This window comes from Erithacus rubecula (assembly GCF_903797595.1).
Source record: "Erithacus rubecula genome assembly, chromosome: 14".
In the NCBI taxonomy this organism is placed as follows: domain Eukaryota; kingdom Metazoa; phylum Chordata; class Aves; order Passeriformes; family Muscicapidae; genus Erithacus; species Erithacus rubecula.
This window is the reverse complement of record NC_136666.1, coordinates 17329306-17357162: the sequence shown is the minus strand read 5'-3', so window position 1 is coordinate 17357162 and position 27857 is coordinate 17329306. Positions and strand designations below refer to the sequence as shown.

General features: G+C 36.7%; 1 protein-coding gene across 1 annotated transcript in view; it reads left to right on the top strand.

The window, feature by feature from the left end:
- The window catches only part of VPS13C (vacuolar protein sorting 13 homolog C), a 67654-nt gene extending 54003 nt beyond the window's left edge, over window positions 1–13651 (top strand). The window contains exons 68-83 of the mRNA XM_079318227.1: window positions 456–537; window positions 625–694; window positions 1105–1216; window positions 1526–1639; window positions 1880–2016; window positions 2278–2359; window positions 2572–2685; window positions 2932–3007; window positions 3132–3295; window positions 3797–3842; window positions 4834–4957; window positions 5594–5708; window positions 9886–9977; window positions 10360–10483; window positions 10737–10820; window positions 12166–13651. Coding sequence (XP_079174353.1) covers window positions 456–537; window positions 625–694; window positions 1105–1216; window positions 1526–1639; window positions 1880–2016; window positions 2278–2359; window positions 2572–2685; window positions 2932–3007; window positions 3132–3295; window positions 3797–3842; window positions 4834–4957; window positions 5594–5708; window positions 9886–9977; window positions 10360–10483; window positions 10737–10820; window positions 12166–12255 — 1626 coding nt within the window. The 3' untranslated portion in view covers window positions 12256–13651. The remainder of the gene's footprint in view (window positions 1–455; window positions 538–624; window positions 695–1104; window positions 1217–1525; window positions 1640–1879; window positions 2017–2277; window positions 2360–2571; window positions 2686–2931; window positions 3008–3131; window positions 3296–3796; window positions 3843–4833; window positions 4958–5593; window positions 5709–9885; window positions 9978–10359; window positions 10484–10736; window positions 10821–12165) is intronic.
- The last annotated feature ends 14206 nt before the right edge of the window (window positions 13652–27857 follow it).

The window sequence follows — 27857 nt, the reverse complement described above, 5'->3', positions numbered from 1 at the left end:
GGTGTTTAGTGCTAGAGGGAAATAATGTTGAGTCATCATCATTGCCATCTTCATCTCCTCTTGCTGTCCTTTACTGAGGACCCTGGTGCTTTTTCTGACCAACTGGTGGGGAAGTTTGCTCTTTCCTTTGATCTTTCATTTTGGTTTTACTTTAGTCTGGAGGTGGTTTTCACCATACAGTCAATGTATGCCATCAGCTGCAGACCTTGTGAGTGAGTCTTTGTGGGTGTGAACCTCTCTTAAGCATCCCTTGTGCAGCACTTGCAACCATCTGACCTTGTATGAGTAAAATTCCACAATGATATCAGAGTAATCCTTTTGCTCTTTCCTCTTCCTACCCAAATAAATAGGACATTCCTCTTGAACACAATTTATAAACAAGTTACTCATAATGGGAACTGGGTTTGATTATCATGTCACTAAAATCTTCCTGTTATTATGCAACATTTTTGAAGGTTGATAATCAATTGCCAGGATCCATGTTTCCTGTTGTGTTTCACCCTGTGGCCCCTCCCAAGTCAATTGCTTTGGATTCAGGTAAGAGAAAACCTATATTAATATCAGATTTATTCAGCCTTGAAAATAGGAGCTTGGCAATTTTTTAAAGTATCTTTTTCTCTTTAGAACCAAAGCCCTTCATTGACATCAGCATCATCACTAGATTCAATGAATACAGCCAAGTCCTGCAATTCAAGTGAGTGTAACAGTGCATTGTAATTTGGTTTTAGAGATGTAATATATTTTAGGAACCTTTATTCTTAAGTTTGTTCTCTTATCCAAACCAGTCTTGACTTCAGATTGAGTTTTTAAATGTCTCCAGTAAAAAAACATTTTTCAAGAAGGAACTTACTTCTAAAAAATGACTGCCCACATGAAGGGACTGTTATGCAAATTCTTAGTAGTCAGAATTATTTCCTTTACTACAGTATCAGAGTTGCATATCTGTTTTCTGTGAAGTGCTGGCCAGTCATAAATTGACAGTTGATATTGTGGATAAATCTTAATATATGACATTGCATAGCAAGATTTCACTTGTGTAGGCTAAGCAGGTAATAATATTTAAGTCAAATTTACACAAGTGTACACTTTTTTTCCCCATGTTAGGTACTTCATGGTTCTTATCCAGGAAATGGCACTGAAAATTGATCAAGGATTTTTAGGAGCACTTAGTGAACTTTTCACTCCATCTACAGACCCAGAAGCTGAAAGACGAAGGGTAATGAGAGAAAATGACTTTTGCTGGAATGGGACCTTAAGGGATTGGGGAATTTAATGAATATCAATGAAATATAAAATGAAAAGATCACCCAGAAATTTTGTGTCTGTTATAGGTTGTTTGGGTTTTTTTGCTATCCCAGGATTCATTAGTACACTCATATTTAAGTAGTTAGTCAACTGTATTTAACTATGATTATTTTTCTACTCTTTATTTTTATATATATAAAACATTTAGATATAATATGATTACTTGTATTACACATATGGATAAGATTAACTTCCTCTTTTTTTTAAATATTGAAACCAGTCTAAATTAATTCAGCAAGATGTGGATGCCCTTAACACTGAGCTAATGGAGTCTTCCCTAACAGACCTGTCAATGCTCAGCTTCTTTGAACATTTCCATATTTCTCCAATTAAGGTATGTGATAGATTATTGGTTAATAAAACATCCAATTAATTCATTTCAGTAAATACATCCCTAGTGGAGATTTTACATTCTCTAGAATTTAATACTTTGTTGGAAAAATTCCTCTGTTGCCTTTGAGTACAAACTGACCTTTAACCATAACTAAGTGGGAAGAATCAATGGGTATAATATAATCATATTGCTGAAAGCCAGGTCTTGATTTGTTTTGTTTTACTAATTCTGCCTTGACAGTTGCATTTGAGTTTGTCTCTGGCTTCTGGTGGAGAAGCATCAGATAAAGGGGAAGAAATGATTGCCATCCATTCTCTGAATTTGCTGTTGAAAAGTATTGGAGCTACTTTAACAGATGTGGATGATCTTATTTTCAAGTAAGCAAAATTGGTTGGGGTTGCTTGTTTGCATTGTTTTGACTAAAGCTGCTGTACACTTAATAGTTGGATCCATGGTAAATTTTGCTGACTGATTCTAGTGTAAGTTTAAACAGCCTTAGGGGAAGGGGAGGAATGAAGGGAAGGTGGGTTTGGGATCTTTTTTAAGGCAGTAGCCTTCAGCATTCTATGAAGGAAAGCAGAGAAATATTTGCATGAGGAAGGGTGTCTTGAACTAACGTTTGATTACTTGTCTTTCAGACTTGCTTTCTTTGAAATTAAATACCAGTTCTGCAAGAGAGATCAACTGAGGATGAGAGTTATTAGACATTATAGTGAACAAGTAAGCTTATTTAGTCAAGCCTTTGTGTAAAACTTTGAGTATGTGTCTTAAAGAAGATTTTATTTTCTTCACCAAGTACTTAGTTGGGCACTCCAATGCCTTACTAGGGTAGTAAATTAAAAAATGACCCAGGCTTAGGTTCTGATGTATGTGACAACAGCTCATAACACTGATTTTGTTGTTTGCCTTTTTTCTTCCCTCTCACCATTTAGTTCCTGAAACAGATGTATGTTCTTGTACTTGGATTAGATGTTCTTGGAAATCCATTTGGTTTGATCAGAGGTTTGTCTGAGGGAGTGGAAGCTTTCTTCTATGAGCCATTCCAGGTATGAGTTCCTGATTCTTTGTCTTTATAAAAGGCTGATTGATTGTACTGGTAGGCTTAGAGTTTGTTGTCACTGCATTCCATACCCTGAAAAGAAAGGCAGCAGTAATTTTCTAATGTGAATTTCAAAGAAATAAATCTATTCAGATGGTCTTACTTGCATCAATGTAAAGGAATTGCTAGTTTTTCTTGAAACACATGCATCATTGTGTAGTCTTCAGCTATTCCTAATAAATTTCATTTTTAGGGTGCTGTTCAAGGACCTGAAGAATTTGCTGAAGGCTTTGTAATTGGTGTTAGAAGTCTTCTTGGGCACACAGTGGGTATGTGTCACAATGTTCTTTTTTGGTGAATCCATCATATCTAAACTGAATATGAAGGGAATTTGTTATTAACTCTTACACTGTGAAAACACAGTAACTTTTGCTTCCTGCCCTGTTCCCTCAGGTGGGGCAGCAGGGATGGTGTCCAGGATCACTGGTACTGTTGGCAAAGGCTTGGCTGCCATTACTCTGGATGAAGAATTTCAGCAGAAAAGGAGAGAGGAGATGGGTCGGCAGCCAAGAGACTTTGGGGAGAGCCTGGCCAAAGGAGGAAAAGGCCTCCTAAGGGTATGGATTTGGATTTGGCTGTTTGATGTGCCAGCTTCCTTGAAAATCACCTGCAAGGAAGTTTGATAGCTTTTTGTCAGTTAATGAACTACACAGAAGAGACAAACAGGTTTATAGGAGACTCAATGTGCTGTATCAGTTGTAGTGTCTGAGGTCATTTTTCTGGTCAACCTGAGGAATTGAAGTTAGGATCTTGAATGGGAAATAACATGAATTTCTAAATAATTCAACTCATCTTAAACATATTTATATAATAAATAAGATAACTGGGCCCTTACTTGACTTTGCAGTCAATTTTGTCATTCAAGTCTTTCCCTTAGTTATAGTTCTCTTAAAAATATAAAGAGAAAAAAACAATGCCAAAACCCCCAGCCAAACAGTGTTTCTGATACTCAACTTTCCATTATAAAATATTAAAATAAGGATGTGAGGCAACAGGTTGTCCACTTGGACTGACAGCATTCCAGTTGCTCATAGGGTACTTAAATATTTTTGTTTTAGGGTGTTGTTGGAGGTGTGACAGGCATCATCACTAAACCAGTAGAAGGTAAGTGCCAAGGCTGCACTACACTGCTTAAGTGGTTTCTCAATACTTTACAATTTATTTTGTAATGTTAAGAAATATCAATCCAAGCATGGTGATGCTAAGGCACAGCAAGATTTTTATATTTCTTATTTAAATGTGAATTTAAACTATGATTTCCTCAAATATCTTTATATCTGTTATTTGCTTTACCACCTTTTAAACCTTTGTATGCATTCAGAAGGCATTGTCTCTGGGATGTATTTTGTTAGGCCTGCTGTAGTACCTGATTTATTATCTGAAGCCAGAATAATAGTAAAAATAATAGAGTAAAAATCACCAGCTGAAAAACTTTTTTGGGACCCCAAAGGTCAGAGAAATCTTAAAAAAAAAATAGTTTTTATGCCTGAAGTCAATATTTGTTCCTATTAGTTCATAAAAATGATAGATTTGAAAAATATCCAGGATAAAATGCCTCTTATTTATCTTCAACTGCAGTGATTTAAGTGTTGGGAGTCAGTTGTATCTGTCTGGTATTTTCTAGCTTTTGCATGATGCTTTGATATGTAGTCCTTGTCTATTGGGTGGGTGACCACACCTGCTTTCTGAACACTCCTTTGGTTCTTCCTTAGTTATATATCACCAGAACCATGTAATTTTGAGATAGAAATATCTAATTTATATCATACTTGTGCATCTCAGTGTCTTCAGAATATTTTGTTATTCCTGTCAACCTATTAAAAACCTCATCTGTTGGCCTGTAGTCCAGACTGAAAGTATGAGAAGGAGATTCTTGTTAACATCTCAGTTCTGGAGGCTGGTCAGGTGTGAAGTGAACAGTGATGTGTGTGAGCAGAGCAGGGAGTAGTGGGGGATTTTCCACAGACAGCTCTTTGTGCAGTAGGACTCCATGCTGTTTCCAATACAAAACACTTCCCCTGTAGCAATAATGATTTGATTCTATGGTTAAGCAAGTAATGAAAACATTTATTTTTCTGTTTCTATTCTTTTAAAGGTGCTAAAAAAGAAGGTGCAGCTGGATTCTTTAAAGGGATTGGAAAGGGGCTGGTGGGAGTGGTGGCTCGTCCCACAGGAGGCATTGTAGATATGGCAAGCAGTACCTTCCAGGGAATTCAAAGGTACAGTGCAAGAGGAAGCTCTGAAGTACTCCCACTATGTTGGATACCAGGTGGTAAAGTGCTCCAGTAGTGCCACATGATTATTTGTTAAATACAAAAAGCAGAATGATATGTGAGATTGAGAAATGCCCAGTAGCCTGTAACCAATGTATTTTATGATGATGAGGAAATTGCTGCTTCAGAGAACATGTTGCAGTGTGGTTGTTCAGGTAGACAGTAACTAATCAGTTTTTTCCATTTTGCTCCTTCCCCTGAGGAGAAATGTTAGTTAAATTTACTGTGAAAAATGCACCGCTAAATTTTCAGAGTAAAACTTCCCAGTCTGAAATTTGGTTAGCAGTGCACATCAGGGGCTCCATGTGTTTTAATGGGACCTTTGCATAGTCTGTTAATAAACTTGAGAACCCTTTGTAAATTATCTGCATTTGGGAATAAACTTCTCCAGCTTATTTTGTAGCTGTTTAATTGGCTAGTGCTACTTTTGATTTATTATTAGCAATGTATCTTTACTATTTACATCTGCAGGGTACCTAAGTGGGATGTGTGACAAGTGAAAGGGTGACTTCTTAGAGATGCATTGGTAAACCTCAGGACTGTATTAAGCTTGCCAGAATAATGTTGCACTGTCTCTGGCAGGGTGGCAGAATCAACTGAAGAAGTGTCCAATCTCCGTCCCCCACGGCTCATCCGTGAGGACGGCATCATCCGGCCCTACAACAGGGTGGAGGCTGAGGGCTATGATTTATTTGAGGTATGTTTTGCCTTCTAAACACAGTTAAAATTCTCTGACCTGCAGGGTTAAAGGATTCAGTTGCAATCAATCTGTAGCAGTTGTTATCTGAAATAAAAATTTGCCCCAGCCTGTTTCACAAAGCGAGACTGGATAGCAGGGAAAACTCAGTGCTTGGAGGAAGCTGAATGCAAAATGGAAACTGTGGTCTTCTCCATTTTATGTTCTGTAGTCACTTCTCATGCTCTGGAAGGAGGTAGTAGTATAAAGAATTATTAGGATTAAGATTTAAATATGTGGAAAAAAAACCCTTTTGATAGTTCCAAATTTTTGTCTTTATAACAAAGCTGAGGCCGGTTTGCAGACTAAACAACTAAACTTGAATTGTTTGGTTGTATCAGCAGTTTAAAAAACTGCATGAATTTTCAAAATATTGCTGTTTGGTTTTTCCTTCTGTTGTTGATAATAGTAATCTGTCATAGCTACAGGCACTGTGGGGACATTTAGCCTGCTTCCTCATGTGGGTGTGCCTAAGACATGGAACATGCACAACATGAGTTTTCAAGTTCTTGATAGTCAGAATCTGGTTAATTTGTATTTCAGACTTCATGTTCATAATACTTACCTTTAAATGCTTATTCTGTTGCTGAAAAATTAGAGTAAAATAACTGTCTGCATTAACACTTTAAAACCAAAACCTGGATATTTGCTACTTGCTTGGACAAGTATTTTTATCCTTATTGCCTGTTCTATTTCTAACATTTCTCTTCTTTCTCCTTCTCTCCTGACATGCAGCAAGAACTGGAATAATGGAGTAAACACTTTCCATATTTCTTGTCTGTTTCTGTCATGGTTTTTCATCTGCTTAAAGTATTTACATAAAGGGCATGATTGCAATTACCATGTCCTCTCCCCTTCTCTATTTTTCTGTGTAGCAGTTGAATAAAGCAGTGTTTCATGTTGTTCAATCTCAGAAAACAAACTTGCATAACCATCTTCAGCAAGATTAGATGAGTGAGTCAGATGGGGAGACAGGGAGGGTTTGTTTCCAATATATTTATTTTTCTGAGGATGCTTAGCTCCTTATGAATGGCAACAGTGGAAGGCATTTGGAAAAAAAACAATCACAGTGGTTAGATCCTGAGTTCATTTATTTATTGGTGCTCTCCTAGAGGCAGGGCTGTGCACAGAGGGGCAGAGCTACATCTTGAGCAAAATTTAAAATAGTGATAGTGACTGGAATTTACTTCTGGGAAAATGCTTGTAATTTCATGACCTAGAAGTTCTGTTTTCATAGAAATGCTGGAAAACCTTTACCTGTGTTTTCTGTACTGTCAGCTACACATCTGCTGACTCACTATGCCTTCAAATTACTACTACTGATTCTTTATGAACTTTGCTCAGCTAAAATATACAGTGAGCTTAGCTGACTCTGGATTTTATTCACAGAATCTTCAGGGGCTTTGCTCTTCAACATAAAAAAGTAAGAATAAACTTTCAGCTGTTAACAGGAATTTACACACACATATAAATAAGTATATGTATTTCTATACTAAGCAATGCCATAAATTTCATTACTAATACAGCATCTTAGAAATTAGCAAGCTGAGCTTAATAAGCTGTTGTCAGAGCCAATTTTTTGCCTATCATGGGAAAAATATTGAACAGAAGCATTTTTGCTGGTAATGCCTTTTAGAATGTAATGGTCAGTTTAAAATTATTAAAAAACATTTATTGTATTTTTTTAAAGAGGATTGAATGAAGTTAAGTTGTGATATACTAAGCAGGCCAAATTTTTTCTTCTTGAGTGTTTTTTTTTTTTTGTTTTTGTTGTATTTTTTACTATGTTTTTTACATCTAGCAAAAAGGAAGAGGTAGCACAACCAACACAGAAAATTTTATATTACGCAGTTCCTCCACATATAGTTATTTTATTTTTCTTAAAAGATGTAGATTAGAACTGGGTACAAACCAGGAATGAATCCTCTGTACAGTTCACTAAATAGTGTTTGTGACTTTGAACAAGTCACTTAATGGAATACATGAGAGGTTTAATTAACTGTTCTTGATTTTTGTGTTAAGATCAGTGTTGGGAAGGCTTTGTTTTCTAAGGTAAGTTATCAAACAAAGTAAAGCAAGACAAGACAGTGTCTTTACATTAAATCAGATATTTAGTGAAAAAGAGTCAGAAACTCTGTTCTATGTGCACTTACAAATTTAATCACAATATGTATAAGTGCTGTTTATTTTTGGACCCAGTTTTGACCCTATGTTACAAGCAGTTTAACCAGAACCCACACCTTCTCATCCATTTTAACTACATTTAATTCATATGTCCCTTTAAAATAAATATAGACTCACAGAGCCTTGTAAGGTAACCTTACGAAACAGATGCCTCAATATCATCCAGTGATTGGATGGAAAAATGTTTTACTTAATTACTTTTGTGTGAAATGTAGACATTAGAGCTTGTCTTGGGTTTTAAAAGAAAAGGAATCTTTTCCACAGGAAAGTAGAACCCACCCAGGGTTTTGGTGCAAACTGAGGACCATAGCCAGGTGTAATAGATCAGTTCAGTTGTGTAAACTTGTTGATGCAGTTCCTTGTCCCAGAAATGCTGATCCAATGTGTGTAGGCTGTACAGGGATGTGCTCAGCCAATTCAAAACCTGAGGAGTGAGACCTGCAGTGCTGCAGGCTGCACCTCAGCTCACAGTGTGTTCTGTTAAACATAAATGCACAGCACAGCTGGAGAACTCACAGGAAAAATAGGACAGCTTTAGGAGAATTGCTTTGCAAGGAATCAGCTCTCAAGCACTTCAGTCATGGTCTGGGGAGTGTTTGAGTTGAGGTTTGCTGGAGCAGGTGTGGGAGCCTCTGGCTTGGCTTTGCCATGAGCTGGCAGGGGCTGTGCCCAGTGAGGGGCTGCTCCCATCCATCCATCCATCCATTATTCAATGCTGTTACTTTGTGTTATATCCCAGTTAAAGGATGCAGAGCAGCTCATGAATAATTGAGGCAGGGTGGTGAGACAGTGTTGTGTGACAGAGCATAGACTGCTGGAAACTGCAGATTCTATTTCTGCTAGGCTCTGCTGTGTAAATTTGCTTTGGTTCTTTCATTTCCATGTGAAATAAGGATGAGTTAACTTCTTCAAAGTGCTCTGGTATGCTCATAAAAATAGCAGCTTTTCATAAAGATGTCTAAATTTTAAGAGTGTGCAGATCATGGAGTAATTTACATCAAGTGCAACCCCCTTTTTATATAATGCACCACCATTGTGCTGGCACCTATCAGGTGTATTGAGAATAGCCCTGAGAAGCAATGCATCTTCTAGGCACAGGCCTCAGTGGGAACTCTTACTTTGGTAACATATTGCATGTAAAATCTGAAAATACTATTGGGATTGTTTCTGAAGTTATGAGAAACAGGCTTTCTCTCCAAAGCTTTGAGTTTGAATAGAGAAACATGAATAAATCTGTTTAAATATGTGGCGTGTCTAATTTCTTCATATTCAACAAAAGTGTTCAGAATATCTATTGCAGTCTTTGAATTACAGTCTTCACACGGGGGTGGGGTTTGTATTTCTTCAGTTTTTACTTGTTTTTGAAACAGCTATGGTTCAGGTGTAAAAGGTGAGTTCATGTTTTCATTCTAGTTATATACTGCCATGTTTCTTCTAATGTTTTGAGGAGACTTTGAGATAAGCAATCTTTTTGGCATCTTCATTCCTTTCATGTACATTGTGCAGTTTCAGAAATCCTCAAGATGATCAGAAGGGGTTTTTTTTTAATAGAATATGTTGGTTGACCCTATGGTTTTAGTTGCTGAAAAATGCTGGATTAAAATATATTTCAAAACATAACATCACTTGAGAGCAAGTCTGGGAAAACACTGTGCTATTGATTTCAGCTCTTGAATATTCATCCACTTCTGAGATTAAAGGATTTTTTGGAGTCAGTTGTGATGTGTGATGATGCTTTAAGATATTTGTTGAACTTTTGAATACATGATAGAAAATAAAATGCAAATAGAAAAAAGTCAAACCTTTTAATTGATACTTATGTAAGCTGATCTTTCCATTTTGATTACTTAAACTGCATAAACCTGTTAATCACAGACAGACAACTTGGAGTGCAGTGGAGCCTCTGCTGTTAACTCATTGGTTTTATGGCTCCATCCATTATTTTCTGTTTCAGAAGTTGCACATCAGAAAGTTGGAAAAAGAGGTGTATCGACACCACTGTGCAATTCCAAGAGGCAGAAGATCAAACCTGATTGTTACCAACAGGTATTAAATTTTAAATTTAATTAAATCCCTTTCTAAGGGATTGACATGATTTCAATTTGGTGGAGGGAAATATTATTATTTTTTTCTCTTCATTTTTCATTTTTCAGATTAGCTTATTAGAAGTGTTTGCAGTCAACCTAACAGTTTGTTAATATGTGTTTATAATCTTGTAAATCAAAGAATATTCTAAATCAAGAGTTAGGTCTTTGTACCAGCATGAAAATTATTATTTAACTCATCTGACAAGTTTTGGAATTCAAGATGTTTGCAGTCCTTCCTCAAAACTTTCTAAATATGCTTTCATTTTGTTTAGTTTTTCTAGCAAAGTTCTAGCCACAGAGAAAAATTGAGTGTCAACTTTTTTTTTTTTTTGCTTGAACAGGAGAGTGATATATGTGAAAGAAGTGGAAATCATTGGCCATTTAACTACAGAGTGGGATTACTTATTTGAACAATTCACACATTATCCCTCCTATGAAGCAAATATTTTAAAAATTACTGTTTTGGTAAGACAAGCATGTAATTTTTCTTCTATTTAACACTCACTAGAGGTCCACACATGCTTTTAATGTATTTATGGTTTTAACTGCTAACTAAGGGACTATGTTATAGGATTTACTGAAAGTTTCTTGAGAATATGATAATTGGGCTGGACAGAGACCATGTTGAATCTAACCTGAAATTGGATTCAAGCCATCAGATTCTGCTTTCTTGTTTTATGAGTCATCTGAAGCTTGTTTTTGTTCCCCTCTCCTGCAGGATCAAAAGATGTTCCAAAGAAAGGACAGTGCAGGTCATGAATGTGTAAAGACAGTTCAGCTTCAGGATGAAGCTACAGCAAGGGTATATTCTTTTTTTAATAATTATTTGAATCTTCTTTTCTTATGATGCTGTTAGCAGATGTTGAAACTCAGCATGTGAATGAGATGTGATGTTCAGAGATTTGGTAGAGAACAGACTCCTGTGCCTGAGGATCACTTACCATAGTTTTGTGTTGAAAATTGTGATTTACCAAGAGTATGGTGAGACCAAGATAGTCCAAAGCATTCAAGAGAGTTTATGCAATAATAATTAAATGTTGAAGCTACATAGTCTTAGAGTTTTTATGTTAAAGTTCATTAAATGAAAATAATTCCAATATCTAAAGTACTAGGTTGTTTTTAATTCCCTGTAGTCTGTAGGATTCCACATAGCTCCTGATTATTTCAGGATCACCTAAGGCAGTGCAGGTGGACTTTGTATGAAAAGACTGATTTAGATTCCTCCCTCCCCATTTGTGTTTTTTCTACCATTTATCTCTAAATGTTTGTTCCTGTTGGTGCTGGGGAGGCTGAAGTGTTTAGTGAGCCTTTGTTCTGGGGATGGTTGGATCTTGTAGGTGACTTATCTAAAATGATCTATCAATTTGAATAAATTCTGGGGTACTTCAAGAGTAGAAGAATTTACCTAGGAAACCATATGTGTTACTGTAGTGTTGTATCAGGTGATGAGAGAGGAGGTTCCCCCTGATACCAGATGTGAAATCAATTAGATCACAGTGTCTTGGAAACATGTTTGAAATTGTAGCTTCAGTAAATGGCAAGTCAGCAGATGGAATCAGAATCAGGGCCAAATTGCTGCTATTAAATTGATTGAGCCTCCTAAAAGAATGGGTTAGACTGGGAAGGAAAAAAATTGCTATAATTTTGAGGCCCTTTATGTACTGGAAGGGTCTGTCTTAGTTCTTTTACTGTGTCTTGTCTGAAAATGTTCCTTCAGCTTTCTCTTACAGCATGTGGTCCAAATCACACTTGAAATGAAGTAATTTAAATCCTTTTAGTTTCTCTGTGTCTTAGTGGCATGGCCAAACACACAGGTCACACTAGAACGATACTTCCTGGTGTTTAATTACCTTTTTTTTGTATTATTTCCTAACTGCACCTCCCTATGCTAATATTTGTGCTGGTATCTATACATTAAAAATAAATTTTTCTGCTTTCAAGTGCAACTACCCATTTACCTTTTGTGGATTTCTGTTTATCAGTTGAATATTGTGCATGTGAATCAGGAGCTCAGTATCTAACTTAGACCAGCCTGTGTGTATGTTGGCATGTTTGTTAAATTACCTATTTTTTAGTAGCATCTTATGGAAGAAAAGTTCTACCTGCTTTAAGTGTTTTTTTTTTGCTTTCCCTGTGTTCTTTTACAGTGGGTTTGTTGTGCCATTCAGGAAGCCCTGACAACAAGAAAGCAAGAGAAGCTGGTGAAGAAAGCATCCTTGCAGTTGAGGAAACCTTAAATGCTGCCTTGATACTGACAGGATTTCCTGAGTTTGACATTTGGAATGCAATTTTCTCCCTAAAATTGCTTAGAAGCAACATGGAAACATTAGGCAAAAAGTAAATACAAAATACTATTGCAAAGTTAACAGCCATTGACACTGTAGTTTAGAAGTTAAGAATCTTTTGGAAACAATGGATTTCTAAAACATGCATTTCAGTTTAAAAATTGCAAGTTTTGATAAAATGTTTTCCCACTCAGAAATTTTATTTTCTGCCTTTTTTCGTGTCCAGTGTTTTAAAATGAAGTGCTTATATTATTTTCAGTCTAAGGTTATGGTTTACAGACTGGTGGTATTAGTTGGGGTTCTAGTGTTTTTTCAGATGAAGTACTTCTATTTGTGATTGAAACAAATTAAAAACTCTGTTTTAGACAACATTCTCCATAAATTACTGTACACAATTTAACTAATATAATTCCATCTCTGGGTGTTTAGTATGAGAAAATACTGTATTGAAGCAATTAGTAGAGAATGAGTATATATATATGAAAGAAATATGCTATTGTCTGGAAATGTTTACTTTGGAATGTTGTCACATTGTAAATGAAAATCTGCACTTTAAAAATGAAAAATATTATTCATCTGTCACGTGCCTGTTAATGGTTTTGGTTGTGTCACTGTAACCTAAAGAATTATCCAAGAGGAAAAGCACACTGGGTTTAGCATAGTATGTCAAAAACTGAAATCTAAGAAATGAACTCTGTATATTTTAGTGCATAGTTGCAGGAGGCACATCCACAGGTAACTGAGTCAAGGACTGTATGAGCCAGTTTGAGTTCAGTGATCAGTGAACTGGGGCTTTTGCTCTCAGTCTTTGGCTATCAGACAAGAAAATCTGACCTTGTGAAAAATCATGAAAATTTCACCTTTCCAATTTCTTTTTCTTGTAAAGAATAATTTCTATGTCATACTTCAGTTTTGTGATAGATAATAGCTGTAGCTACAAACTTGATGAACTAAAATGACAATATTTTTCTACAGATCCATGCAGTGCATCAGGCCTGGATTTTTAAACTCTACATTTAAGGGCTGGTACATTGTATAAATGCACTCTCAACCTTAAGTCTTGTACCTATGAGCTCACCAAAGTTAGAAAGCTTAAAACATTTGAAAATAAGCTGCCAAACACAGAACTTGTAGAGACCATTTAACACATATTATTTTTGTTTTATGCACATGACTATTAATCCACTTTGCTACATGGGAAGAAATGTGGTACAGCCTTTATTTCTGTGCTATCACCTGTTTATAGAAAGCTCTGCTCTAACAATAAATAAATTAGCTGTCCAGGCTGTACATGTATATCAAGGCCATGGTTTTTTTTTAAAAAAAGACAATAAATTTTTATATGCAAGCATTTGTACTGTGATTTGGTTCTGTTTTCCAGTACTGGTCTTGTGTGTGTATCCTCATTGTTTCTGTACTCTGCTGTTTATCAGAGGCAAGTACAGTAAAGATGTGCAAGTCTGCAAAATGTTCATCCAAAACAAAAAGATTTAAAAGTAGGGAAGCAGTTTGTGTGCTAAATAATGGAACAAGTTTCCAGGAATGTGAAATGTCTCCACACTGGGTATGACATACCATGTGTATACATGTATACATGACATACCCACATGTAATTGAAGCTTTATAGGTAAATCACTGAGCTGAACAGGTCTAGTCTGTGCACTGATAAATGTGACCCTGATTCTGCCCTTGGCTTAGTTGATGTGTGAGGACTGGATTGTGCTTGTAAAGCCTCCCCTTGTGTTTGTCATCTTCACCTCTGGCTGTGCTTTCCCTGCTGGAAAGAAATTTGCTTTGACTTTTCATCATCTGTGACAATATGCTAAGATGCTCCTAAGGAATCCAAAGAGACTTCTGCAACTGATCCCATAGAATAGTTGCAGGTTAATTGTCATTAAAAGCAGCACTTGGGGACATAATCAAATAACAAGAAAATGCAGGTTTGGTATAATGAGAAACTTTGAAGAGTTGAACAACTGACTTTTCAGGACCTTCTCCACTTAACAGAGTGCACCAAGCTTGAGTAACTGATAAACATCAAGAACAGACATTCTCTGAGTTGCTGTGGAATTAGAAAAATTAAACAGCATATTACTTAAAACAACTTGGAGTTAATTGCTAAGATGTTTTAAAGTTGGATGCTCACTGTGGCACAGCAGAGATCTGTGTGGAATGACACAGAGCAGGGTTTCTAATGAAGGGATGGTGCTGTGAGTTGTTGTTCAGTAGTTACCCACGAGGTGGGGGAATGAACCTTTGTATTTTACTGCTGGCTTCTTACATCCTTCCTGCCTACCCTCCTCCTGCCTGGATGCCACAGTTTTCAAATCACCTGCTTGATGTGGTCAGTGCAGAGCATGGAGTGGTAAATCAGACTCTGTCAGAAGCTTGTCAAGCTGTAGATCCAAATCTGGAGTTTTACAGGTGTTGAAAAAACATCCTGCAGTGATCATTCACATATTTCTTGTTTGTGCACAGTGTAATACATAATCTGAATTGGTGCAGATTTCCATGGGTACAGATTTCTTTAGTGGGGAATGTTTTAGTGCAAAAGCTTTTCTGTGTGGTTTTTACTTCTGTGTTCATTCTGTTGATGGTATTACTGGTATGTAGGTGGCTGGATAGTAGGCAATATCCTATTTTCCCTCTCTGTATCTGATAAATTCTGAGATCTTAGGCAGCCCAAGAAGCCATCAGAGAACTCTTTAACAGGCTTGTGTACTTTGTGCTTGCAGTGGCAAAAGTCAAAGAGATGCCAGTGGGCAGTAAATATGCCATGATTTAGGATCCAGGCAGCAGTGTACCTAGTGAAGATAAATTGATATAAAAGCTTTGCTGGGGGAAGCCTGTCAAAGGTGTGAATGTGCCTGTGCACCTGGGAGCAGGGCAGATGCACTGGCTTTCCAAGGAGATTTGGGAAGAAAGAGATCTTCACATGTCATGTTTATAAATACACAAAGGAGATGGTGTGAGAGCACAGTGTGTGTCTGAACTGGGGCCACCTGTATTTCCAGCAGGTCAGTTCAGACTTACTGTGCATTTTCAGTGGAACCTGAAAGAGATTCAGTTCATGAGATACAAAACAGGACAGAAGAGCAGCACTGTCCTTGTGACACAGGTGAATGCTTTTATTACCAGCTTTTCTTGAGGAAATATGCTTCTCTTTAAGCATATCCAGGTGGAGATCATAGGTTGATTGCCTAATATATTATTATAATATATTGTTCAGCTGTTCCACCAAGCCTATTCTGTTACAGGTGATAAGGGCTTGGGAATAACCTCTTATAATTAAGACAATTACAAACCCGATTTTTAGCATTAACTCAGGACTAAAATGGGGAGGGAGAAGCACAATAAAGTCTTACATTTCTTTCATAAAGTTACCTAAATATTTTAAGAGTGGATCATAGGGAAAACAACTTCTGTATTGAAACTTGTAAATACTAAAATATTTGTGTGAATGATGAAGGTGCCATGTGCTAATAATTACTAATTTGTATGGTCTGTATTAGAATACAGTGATGATGCTGGAATACAAAATTAAGAGAATTTTGTCTTTTATAATCCTGACAGATTATACAAACTGAGTGACATATAAAATGAGGTAATTGAGCCCTCCAAAGAACTTGTGACAAGAATAGTGTATTATGGAGTTTTTATGTGCTTTTTAAAGCCTCACCCTTAAACAATCTGGCTTCCTGTCTGGCAAGAAGGGTTACAATGTTTTTATAACTGGCATTTGATGTTTAAAATTGTCAAGTAATCAAAAGTAATTAATGTAAATACTGTTAACTCCAGTTAAATCTCTGTTCAAGTGATTCTGTGCATTGACAGAGCAAATATGTCAGTAAAAAGGGATGATGGATGTTTATCAGTCCTTTGATGTTTTATAAACATCAGAAAATATTAATCCATTTACACACGTTCATTTTGGCTGGTGCTTGTAAAATAAAACGTGCCAAATATATTTATCTCTTCATACACCTTGCCCCTCACTTCTGTAACAATTATTTGGAGTTCCTGTGGGGCACTTTAAAATCCAATAATAATTGCTGCACAATATTTTAATAAAAACATTCCATGAAATCTTAACAGCTGGACTATGTCAAACTCGATTTTTTTTAAAAAATAGATTTAAAGACAAAGTGATTCTTTGCTATCCAGCCCTCCTACTCACTGCTTGATCAGGTCTGGATCCCTATTACAGCAGCACACAAAAATTGGAATAGTTGTTTTTTTGAAATTTGTTTGTTCAATCCTAGTAAAAAGCAAAAGTTAAAAATTAAGAATTTTTTGTAAATTTAATGTCTTAAGCCAAACCTCTCAAGGATGGCACAAAAATTAAACCCACCAGCTTGTTAGCCTTCCAAACAACCTATGGGAAAATTTAGGAAAGATTGTTCTTGTGCAATTTTTGTGAGTGAAATATTGTGTTCCTATTTTAATGGGAGGGAAATCAGGTTACTTCAAAGGGTAAATATGTTGACACATTGATTTGAACAAGAGTTGCTTCCTCTCCCCTCAATGAAGAATACTGACATATCAATCAGAGCACCAGCCTCCCCCATTCCAGGTAAACCTGTACTAAAGCAAATTTTCTTCCTTTGGTTGTATCATGAAACTTTCAAAACTTAGTGGTTTTGTCCTCATGGATGCTGAAGGAAAAAGTGAAAAATATATTTCTGGAACAGAAAATTAGATTTTTGTCGTATCTGTGAATCTAAGCTGTGTTTTAGATTCAACCTGCTCCTCTTGCACTTCCCTATTTTTTTCTTAAGAAAAAAATTGTCTGCTGAGTGTATCAGTCTTTGTGTGATTCTGTGGAATGGAGAACATGAGGCAATGCTGAATTCTCCTCGAGATTCTAGAGAGGCTGGCACTATATTTCTCCTGTGTGGGTGTTTGAGCATTAAAATTGGCCATCTGTAGGGACAGCAAACTGCTTAAACTTTGTTTTCTCCTTTGTGAGATATTTCTGTTAGAGTCTGAGAATTAAAACAGGGTTCTGATCAAAGGAAATGGAGATGGCTTGCTGTTTCTTTTTAGAAAAGATATAATGCTTATCTGGAGAATTTTCCTAAGAACTTTAGAAGCCTGGTAAATAAAAGCAGTGAATATTTTTAGGTTGTATTTAAAAACATAACTCTTTCTTTTGTGCATTTGGAAGCTACATTGAGTTAATTAAAAATCATAGTTCTGTGATAATAAATAAATTCCTCCAAAGATTTTTCACTAAATTTTAAAAAAAGCCTTAACCTTTTAAACCCCCAAAATTAGCTACATGTGTTTTACTTGTTTCCATCCCCACTATTGTCAGTGCTAAACCAGTGAGCATAATTTATTATACCTTCAATCTGACTCCATGTGCTCAAAACAAGCCTATGCTTGTTTTGATGCTGATGCTGTTAATGCAACCTGATGATAAAATCACTTTAAAAACAAGTTCTCCATAATTTGGTATTAAATTCCTCCACTCAAGAACTTTGAATTCTATCTGCTTTCTATGCTCAACCACAATTCTTGGTGGTGCCTCATTTAAGGAAATCCAGAAACACTGAGAAAGAACTAAGTTGTCTTTTCTTCTGGTCATATTTATTTGAAATTTAAGTGCTGCAGAGAGACAACTGCTGAGTAGTTATTTTTGTAAAGGTCCACATTTCAGTGAGAGTGGAAACTGTCTCAGGGAGACATTGTTCTGCATGGAGCAATCTGTTTGTAGAAAATATCTTCCATTATCCTGCAGGAGAGAAGCTAAAGATCAGATGCCATTTAGAGGGATTCAGGAATTGATTTCTGGTTTGTTTGCTTTGTTTTTCCTGAATCTTCATGTTTATTTCATGAAGTTCAATTAGCAGACTGTAGAAATTCGATTAATTGGTTAATTTTCTATCAAATCTGTGGAAACAGGAGCACATACTGACTGGGTTTGTAGCAATATGAGCTTTTGAAAACCTATTAAGAATTTCCTTATTTCAAGAAAATTTTTGTTGCAGTGATGGCAGCTGAATTTTGCATAATAGGGACAATGCACTAGTTTGGAGTTTTCATTACTTAAAAAGAAGGTGAACTTTAAAATCACTTTTGTTTATGAATAATTGCTCTGATAAGCAAGATACACTGATGTGTAAAAAAAAAAAAAGGCAATATATTTCTATGAAGACAGCAAGTTCTACATGCACACCAAGGATATCAGAGTGGTCACACTGTCATAAAAAAGCAAATACACCACTTGAATTTCACAAAGGGTTTCAGCATTAGCTGGTGATTAATCAGTTACAGAAAGAACCTTTGAATTTTCTGCTGTATTGCATCTGAGAAAAGCATGGTCAGAATTTTTATTCATTTTGTGTAACATTTATGTGTATGTGGCCATGTGTGTGTTGGTCACATTCATTAATTTGCAAAGTCTCTCAATTACTATGATCCTCAAAGGATTCTCTTCACAGGTAACCACCTGTAGGATGTTTAATTGGGAAAAGATCTCAGTCTCAACATAGATCTAAAAATCACTGTAATACATGAATATTGTTGCCATCTAGCAGTGTATTCCTTGGATTTCTGGTGTCTTTGTTAAACCAACAACTCTCTGTACAAATCTGTATTCATGTAAATGAAAATATCATCAGAGATCAAAAATGAGGAAGCTTGAATCCTTACTTAAACAATTCTTTTTATAATCCTAGCAATACAGTTCTTAAAAGCTTTGATTTGTCCTGGATTCAAACTGGATTAATATCTTGAATGTCATACTTTAATGTGAGGGACCAGTAGTGCAAAAATGGAGGGAAAAAAAAAAAAAAAAAAGGTTATGTGGCTTTAGTTTTTTAACTTGCATGTATCCTAACATTTGAAGGAAGAGTTATCACTGGTCTCCAGAAAAAAAATAAAAAATCAATAAGTGGAAATATGCAGGATCTGTGAGGAGTTTAAAAACTTTCATTTTGTTATCTCCACCAGTTGTTTCTTCTTGTAGATTGTCCAGAGGCCTTTTCTCTACTGTGTGATGCAGTATATTAAATTGCATGGGAAGGAGAAAAAGCTTACCCAAGCTTTATGTTTCATGATTAAGAATCTTGGGTAAAAATACTCTTGGTGACTTCAGTCACTCTTTTCTGATTGTTGCTTTACATTCCAAATTTTCTGATGCAATAAATTAAACATCTCCTATACTCTGGTTTTAAGAAAAGCTGAACATTTGTATTAAATAATGCCCACAGCAAATGTATTTGCCTTTGGCTTTGCCTCTAGCTTGAAGATTGTCCAAAATGTGATGCTACTCAAGGAACATGATTTCCATGGTTTTGCCTTGTCAATGCTAAAACATTTATATGTTTTGGGCTTATTAATATACTCTACTTGTGTGTGACTGTCCCAAATGGGGAATTTTCCAGGTTATGCTGAAATGGATTTCCCAGTCAATAGTGGTTGCTAAATAAGATACTGGGGCAGCATTTCATCTTAGCTTGAGAATATTATGATTACATCATGAATGTCTCTGTCCCAGCTACTAAGATTTGGCTTGTATTCACAAATGTGCATAATGATGGCCATTAGTATTGGCAAGACTCAGCAGCTGCAGGTTTCCTTGGAGAAAAGTCCCTGGCTCCTTTTCCAGTAGATTGTGATCTTCATTAATGCAAGGTCATTCCCATTCCTTTCTTTCATTTCTCCCCATCCCAGCAGGTCAACTTGAATAAATAAACTAAATTAAATAAATTACCTTTCCTTTTTCAGTTGCACTTGCTATGCTATGATGCTACATAATTCTGAAAGTGCCTTTTCTAAGAGATGGCTGCAAACAGCAAGGGACCCAAAAGCAAGGTCATGTCTGTCCATATTTCTTTTTAAAAACTCCTTTCCTGGGGTCTGTTCTCTTCCAGCCTAACACCCTAAGGCTCATTGCAGGGGAGCTGGAGAAGGACTGTGCCTGTTGCAGTGGGTTCTTCAGGCTGAAAAATAGAGTTTCCATTGAGCCAATGCAAAGATATTTGGTGCCACTGAAATGAACAGTTGTGTACCATGGTAAAATGGTAAAAATACCTTCCCAGCTCTTTTTGAGGAATACAGAACCAGGCTCATTTTAGTAATGACAATAATAGAATGCAAACATAAGCCCAGGTGTGAGAAAAGGAGGCTTGGGGAGATCTTCTCCCTCTAGAACTACTGAAAGGAGGGGGGTCAGTCTCTTCTACCAAGTAGCAAGTGACAGAATGAGAGGAAATGGCCTCAAGTTACAGCAGAGGAGGTTTAGATTGGATTTTATGTGCACTTTCTTTAGGAAAGGGGTTGTCAAGCATTGAGACAGGCTGCCCAGGTAAGTGCTGGAGTCACCAATCTTGGAGCTATTTAAAAGAAATGTAGATGTGGCTTTGGGACATGGTTTAGTGGAGGGTTTAGCAGTGCTGAGTTAAAGATTGCACTCTGTGATCTTAGGAGGCTTTTCCAATCTAAACAATGCTGTCATTCTGTGATTCTAAAAGGTTCTGTGATGCTGTGTGCTCTTCACCTCTCCAGATGGTTGGAGTATGAGAAAAGGTGATACTGGCAGTTGGATGTCAGCTGGTTTTTGGCCTCCTGATCCTTTGATACACTACTTGAGCAAGAGAGGGGACTCAAAACAGACTTACATTGGCTGGGACAGGATTTATTGCAGATTAATTGGCCAGGTTCTAATCCATCCAAGGTCTCCCCTTTGTTTTTCCTGCAGTGCAGTACAGGTTTACCAGTCAAGTGGTCATGAGCAGAGATTGAGAAACAGCTTACAGAGCTACACAGATTCCTGGAGATGGAACGACACAATACTTTTTCTTCCAAGACAGTAGCAAATAGCATAATTTGGATGAAAGCAATAATTAATTCAGAAAATGTTTTTATCTCAAAACACAGCTTTTCTACTGCTTTCAGAAGTCTGCAACCAAGTGATAATAGGTCAAGGAAATACCTGCACCAGGGATTCCAGCTATCTAAAGTTCTTCGTTGAAATCATTGAAAAAAAAGTCCTGGTGAAAGTTAAAAGTTAGCATCATTTTCTTAGGAGGTGACAAAATAAATGGCTGTTAAATCTTCTATCTAAGCAGGAAATGATAGTGTCACTTCATGTTGTGTATTTCTTCTGTGTTCACAGAGCATTTGGGTAAAATAGGAAACCTGGTTAAAAGTGACACAGATTAGTTTTGACTTGAAGTTAAACTAGTTTAGCAACTTTTGCAGCAAACTCAGATAACTTTAATGCCCTGTTCAGGTGTTGTTTACTTGACAGGCTTGTAACAGCTACACTGCTTGAGCTCCTAGAAGACAAAATTTGTTTCATACCTTGAGGGTGCAAAGTCCCAGGGCAGCAGATGGCCCTATGATTATTATTTCCAACCTGTCTTACCTCACCATCCCTGCCCTGTATGAACAGCTGTTTCATTCACTTCAGTGCAGCCCAGCCTGAGTGGCTATTTTTCTTCTGCCCTTTTCTTTGCACACAACATAAATCTCTTCTTTCCTTTGACCTGGCCTGCAGTTTCATCCACCTGTGCATGCCTTCAGCAATGTCAAGCTCTTGCCAGATCCACTTCCCTTTTTCTAGATAAATTATTTTGAAACTAAACTTTTCTTTTTCAGCAGTGCTGAATAGAGTTTTCACTTCTCAGATACTCACCCTGGGAGTGCTCAGTGGGTGTGAATTCAGTGAATTCAGTCCACTTACTCTGTTTTAGTGGACTCAGCCCAATTATTGAGAGGCATCAGGCTGTGAGTGTTAACCAGTGAAATGGGCCCACATTCTGGAACTTGCAAGTTTTTAGCTGTGCATAGAACTTCCTATAAACCAGTGAAGTTAATTTTGTCTCTGATAATGTGAAGGTAAATGTTCAAATTAGAACATGTCAAAATTAAGATGTTTCCAGACAACCTCAGGTTGGCCTCCTTATGGAAAAAAAAGCACTTATAAGGCGATTTTTAATTCTGTAATTATGTACCTTTTCTGCAGGACCTCATTTCATTTACTATTGAGGGTACTCAGAACTCAACAAATGAGCAGTTTTTCAGTGTTTCATTTTATCCTTCTTGCATAGGCTCATGTCCTATTTACTATGCAGTACTCACACTGTATTGAATATGGAAATAATGATTTCCATGGGGAAGTTCATCATTCACAGTCAAGAATTTATTTTTGGAATGCCACATTTAGACAAAGTGGAGGCATTCCTTTCAGTTTTGGAATGGACAACTCGGGCAGATAAAAGTCTGGTACATACTCTGGATGATGATATTTTCAGAACCTCAGTTACCCATCTTTTGCTGTTTTTTAACTGCAGGGCCAACTCTTGTAGTGATTAACAGTGCTCAGATTCTGCAGATCCCATTACTCAAGATAGATCCCCATAAAATGAAAAATAAACAGAAACCACAGAGCTTCTGCCTTCTGTAATTTGCACAGCATCACAGATTCCTGGGGACAGAGCCAGCAGCAAAAACCAGAGTAGGAAACATGACAGGGGTTTTGTTCTTTTGTGTATGATCTTTTTCTCCTCAAGCTTTCCAGATTCTCTCAGAGAGGAACTCAGGGCAAGGGGATGCTACAGGCACTGTCTTATTTTTTTCTCTCCAGTATATTTCCTGGACACTATAACTTTATTCCCTGAATCATCATTTCATTCCCTGCTCCCATCACCAATTTAAGGACTTGCAGATAATGCACACAGGTGAAGAAAACTTGCTGAAGTTGCACAGTGCATCTGAGCCTCTTTCAATCTATTTTTTTTTAAGATATCAATTCCATGGAAATTTCCCTGTTATTACCTCCTTCAGGAGGTTAGAAGACTCATGGTGTAACAGAGTAACTTGTAGCATAGAAAATCTCTGTTGTTGTGACTGTCTTTCTTTTATTATATGAATATTTCTTCCCCTCAATCAAATGTCTTGATTCACAACCAAGTGTCTGGTTTTATCCACTTTGAAACGCTGAGAGCAGTTTCTTTTAGGTAACTTGAAATGCAAATAAGGATATATTTGAAACAAACTAATCCCTAAAAAGACTTGATGAAGTACTTGTAAGCTTATTTTTCTGAAAGCTGACTCAAGTCCCACTTAAAACATCAAACTGTCTTCCTGCACACATTCTACACAAAATAATGAGTAAGTGATGCTCTGAAAAAGCATCACCAGACACACTGCTGATTATGTTCTCTGGGTTTTATTTTTAAAGCAGAAATAGTGTTTTACTAGATCTAATTCTCTGTGATGAGTAAAAATATGTATTCCCAAAATAGGACTATTGCATGACAATTTGAAGATCTAAAAGATAGTAGCTTTCAAAAGGAGAAGTTGCTCCTGCAGAAGTGTGTAGACCAGCCACCTTAAACTCAAATCCAGCTATTTATAGGCATGTTCTACCTGCAGATCTGCTTCTCTTTGAATGCAGAAGTATTTACCAGGAGTACTAAACAGCTGTAGAACTGAGGGGCTTTATGCAAATTTGTAATATAAATGCAGTTTTATTCATTTCTCTGGAGGAAAATCTCCACTTTTTGCAGAGAAAATTGGGGAAGAACAGACGAATTTGCCTTTAGGTTCTAAACAGAAGATCTGGAAATCATTCAATGTCTGTTCTTCAGAATCTCTGGAAGACATACAGTGAAGAAGATTAATTGCAGATATCCCTATGAAAGTTAGCAGGATCAAATTTGCTTATTTTTGATAAACATGGTCAATTGAAAGGTCAAAGATGATGTGCAAAGGTGATGGACCCATTTTAGTAATACAGTTGGGTGGCATGATGTGTTCCTTTCACCTTTCTGAAGATACAAATAGGAGTTCATATTGGTAGAAATAAAAGGTTGTGTCCTGTAATGACCTGGATTTAATTTCCTGTATCAGGTATTGGTGGCTCCCAGAGGAGGAAAGTCTGCCCTTTTTGTTGGCAGAACCATGTGCTACAGCTTTATTTCATAAACTGCATTGTTATTGGCCAGCAGCTAGCAAAGAGGAATTCCTAATTAAGGCTCACACATGGAATGTCCTCCTGAGATGCTGTGGAGCTGACTGAGGTCTGCTGAAACTGAGCTCATTGGATGCCTTTTACCTTGATTTTCATGAAATTGTTCTCCTAGGATTTTGCTAATTTGTGTTAAAAGAGTAATGAGCTATCTAGACTTAGCACATAACCATACCAATGTGTTTTACATAACTTTTCCTTTTCAAGGTGAAGAAAACAGAGGGCTGAGTTAATAGGAGAATTCCGAGTTCAAGTTTGAATCCAAATGGATTTGTCTGTGGTTTAAAAGTGTGAATTTAAATCTCTCTTGTATTGTATCTGTGCTGTATCAATACATTAGCATGAGGCTGAGGTAAGAATTAAGAAAACTTTAACATTAGAAGTAATAAGAAGTGTAAAATTACATATGAATATAAATGCTGATTAGAGAAAGAATGATAAAACTAGGACACCAAACTTTTAAAATTAGTGCTGTGAACTATTAAAGATAATTGATGTTCATGGAATAAAGTGTGTTCTCAGTTTTTTGAGGGAAAAGTTCTTCTGAATTGAAGGTCAGAGTGCTTGCCCTTTAAAATGCCAGCTCTGGTATTGTTGTACAATTTCAAACTTTCATTAAGTGGTCAAAATGTATTTAGGAAAACTTCCAGTTCCATAATTTAGAACTTTTAAGTTTCATTTCACAGGAGTAAATTTTAAAAGTTTAAGGGGAAAAGTACTAGCAAAGCTGCTTTTGAAATTTAGACCTGGAGTCTGTGTTGCCTTGAACAAGTCTGTTTTTAGGGGTAATTAGTTATCCTGTCAGTTCCTCTTACAATCATAGTGTGGGGCAGGGCAGGGGATGAAATACAAAAACTGTTTAAAAACTGCCAGCTTAGAAATGCCAAACCAGTATTTGGTCTTGTGGTCTCAGATAAACTTGTCTTCTGGAGACACCTCTCTGTAAACTGCCTGCAAATTTTTTTTTATTCCAAAGAACAAGACCTAGCTTAATCATCCCCTCAGCTTCCTTTTAAAATTATTTTTAAAATTTAAAATATTATACCAAAATTTGCTGGACCTGCATTCAGCCTTGCATCTTGCAATAACAGCCTTGTTCTAGTTGCAATAAAACATGTTTTTAGCTCTGTCTTGACTGGATCTGTCAAAGGAGTTAATGCTGCTCTGAGGAGCTGTGCTGCCTGGGTGGATAGTTCTGTCACCCTGTTACCCTGATGTACTTGAATATAAACTGTTGACAATGGAGAAATGGGTGTTACAAAACATTTCCTGCCATATATTATTCTAGATGCAGTTCTCTCCAATTAGCCTGTCTTCTTTCCTTGTCTGAAAATACAAAAGCACACAGAACATCAGAGGCTGATAAACTGTGATAACAGTTGCATAATGACTTTCATAAAATAATTTTTGCCATAAAAATAGCTGTTCATAATTGCTTTTGGGATGTTTGAGTTTCTGATTCTTCTTGGATCATTCTAATTACTTGAGGTACTTTTGGAGAGTTTTTTAAAATATTTTTTTGGACACAATGATAAGCAGTTTGATACTCAAATGTGCAGATAAAACACAATTGATTGCACAATATTTGGTTGTTCAGCTGGATGTGTATCACTCATGGCTGCAGGACAAGCTTTGAATCTCTTGGGAGTTATTGAAAATATTAGTATTTTTATTCTAATATTAAAAAAAACCTGCAGTTCCAAAGAAATCCATGTAGCTGTAATATCCATGAGCTGTGAGAGTTGAGGATGTCATCATGTTCCAGCCCTTAAGAAGGATGTGTTGTGAGACACCCTGACTGCAGGATAATTGGAATCAGGCAGTGTCTTCTTGTGTCTGCCTTGGCTGTGGGAAGGGGTTTGCAGTAATTTATCTGTTCCAGCAAACCCAATCCTATCAAACAAAAAAACCCCCAGAATTATATCATGATTTTCTGTTATCAGTTGCTGACATGCTGATATAGATTAGAACTTGTGTAACCCAAACTGTTGAGGGTTTCAGATGTCTCTGTGTCTGTTCACAAGTCAGTTCTGGCAGTACATTCCTTTTGCTCTGCTTCTTCCCATTGGAAATGTAGCATTTCCCTTTATGAGGTTTATAATCCTGGCTTGGCTTTTTGTCATTACCTCTTGAATATTGCACCTCCATGCAGAAGGGAGTTGCTGAGTGAATTTGATTTATATTATGAGGTATATGAGGATGAGGTTTTGGCTGGAGTCTACACTTCCCTTTTTTTTTTTTTTTTTTTTTCCCAGCTCAGTTCCTTCTTTAAATATACAGGAAGTCAGCTTATCTACTGGTAGCCATATAGCAACTTGTATTTGGGAGATTTTAACAGTTTCTGTGGGATGCACACAAAAGTACTGCCAGCTTCTGGAAGTCTTCAGCACTGAACAATGCTGTTCTTCTATAGATTTTCTTTTTTTTTTTTTTTTTTTTCTTTTCCTGCTTCCTTTAACAGACTTGCTTCTGTGTATCAGCTTGATACTACAGAAACTTTCATGTTGCCAGACATGAAATTATTGCACTGCCAAAATCACAGAAGCACAGAATTGATAGGGTTGAAAAGGACTTCTGGAGATCATCCAGTCCAACCCTAATATAAAATACCTAATTCCAAAGGCATAAAGTATGAATGCCTTTGTTTTGCTGGTCTCCTAAAATACTGTGTCATATCTACAGCAAAATGTCTTTTTTGATTAATGAATTATTATGCTTCCTAATTTGTTATGAGCAGATACTGGGATTGTGCTAGTGGGGTAAGCAAATAAAGTGTGTTCACTTATAGTTTGCACTGACAGCTGTTTTGTGAGCAATAGAAAATTGTATTTTGTGCTGAAAATAGGAAATAGCATAGCATAGGAATAGCAAAGACTGACTGATACTACCAGGCTTCTTGAAAGTTTAAATAAAACTACTAAGTGTATTTGCAAAGGTAATTTCCCTTCCTTGACAGGAAGAAAGTATCCAGCACATTTCCAAACCCCCTTTTTCTAACAAAATGTGCACACTTTTGAAATCTTACAATAAATCCCAGTGCAATTGGCATCTGCTCTGATTCTGTCTGTTTTTTCCATCTGCTCTGGATAAACCCAACTGCCCCACTGGCTCCTTGGTGCTCTAGAATAATGATGGGACCTGTCAGGAATTTGATCAGGAGTGGGCTGTGTGTTGTAGCACCACATTATTGACTCCAGCAGAAGTGGGAGTCCACTGAAGATGTGTCCATTTAGAAAGATGCAGTGGATGGTTTGGCAAAATGAGTTTCCACACCCAAAGCTGTTTGCAATGTCTGCATTGTCATAATCCTGAGCCATCTGCTATGGGAGCTTCAATGTACACAGGAGCTCTTGTCTTTTTGCCTTTATGTTTCTATTGCTGGCAAATTATTAGATTGCTGAGGAATTATTAAATATTAACTGTACTTTTAGCTTTGCAAGTTTCTGTTGGCTTTTCCTTTTTCTTATTTAGGGAACTTAATCTGAGCTCTTCAGTTTCACATATTAAATATTGAATTGATTTACTTTACTCTCTGTCACAGTAACTGGAAATAAAGGTTCATTTTAGAATG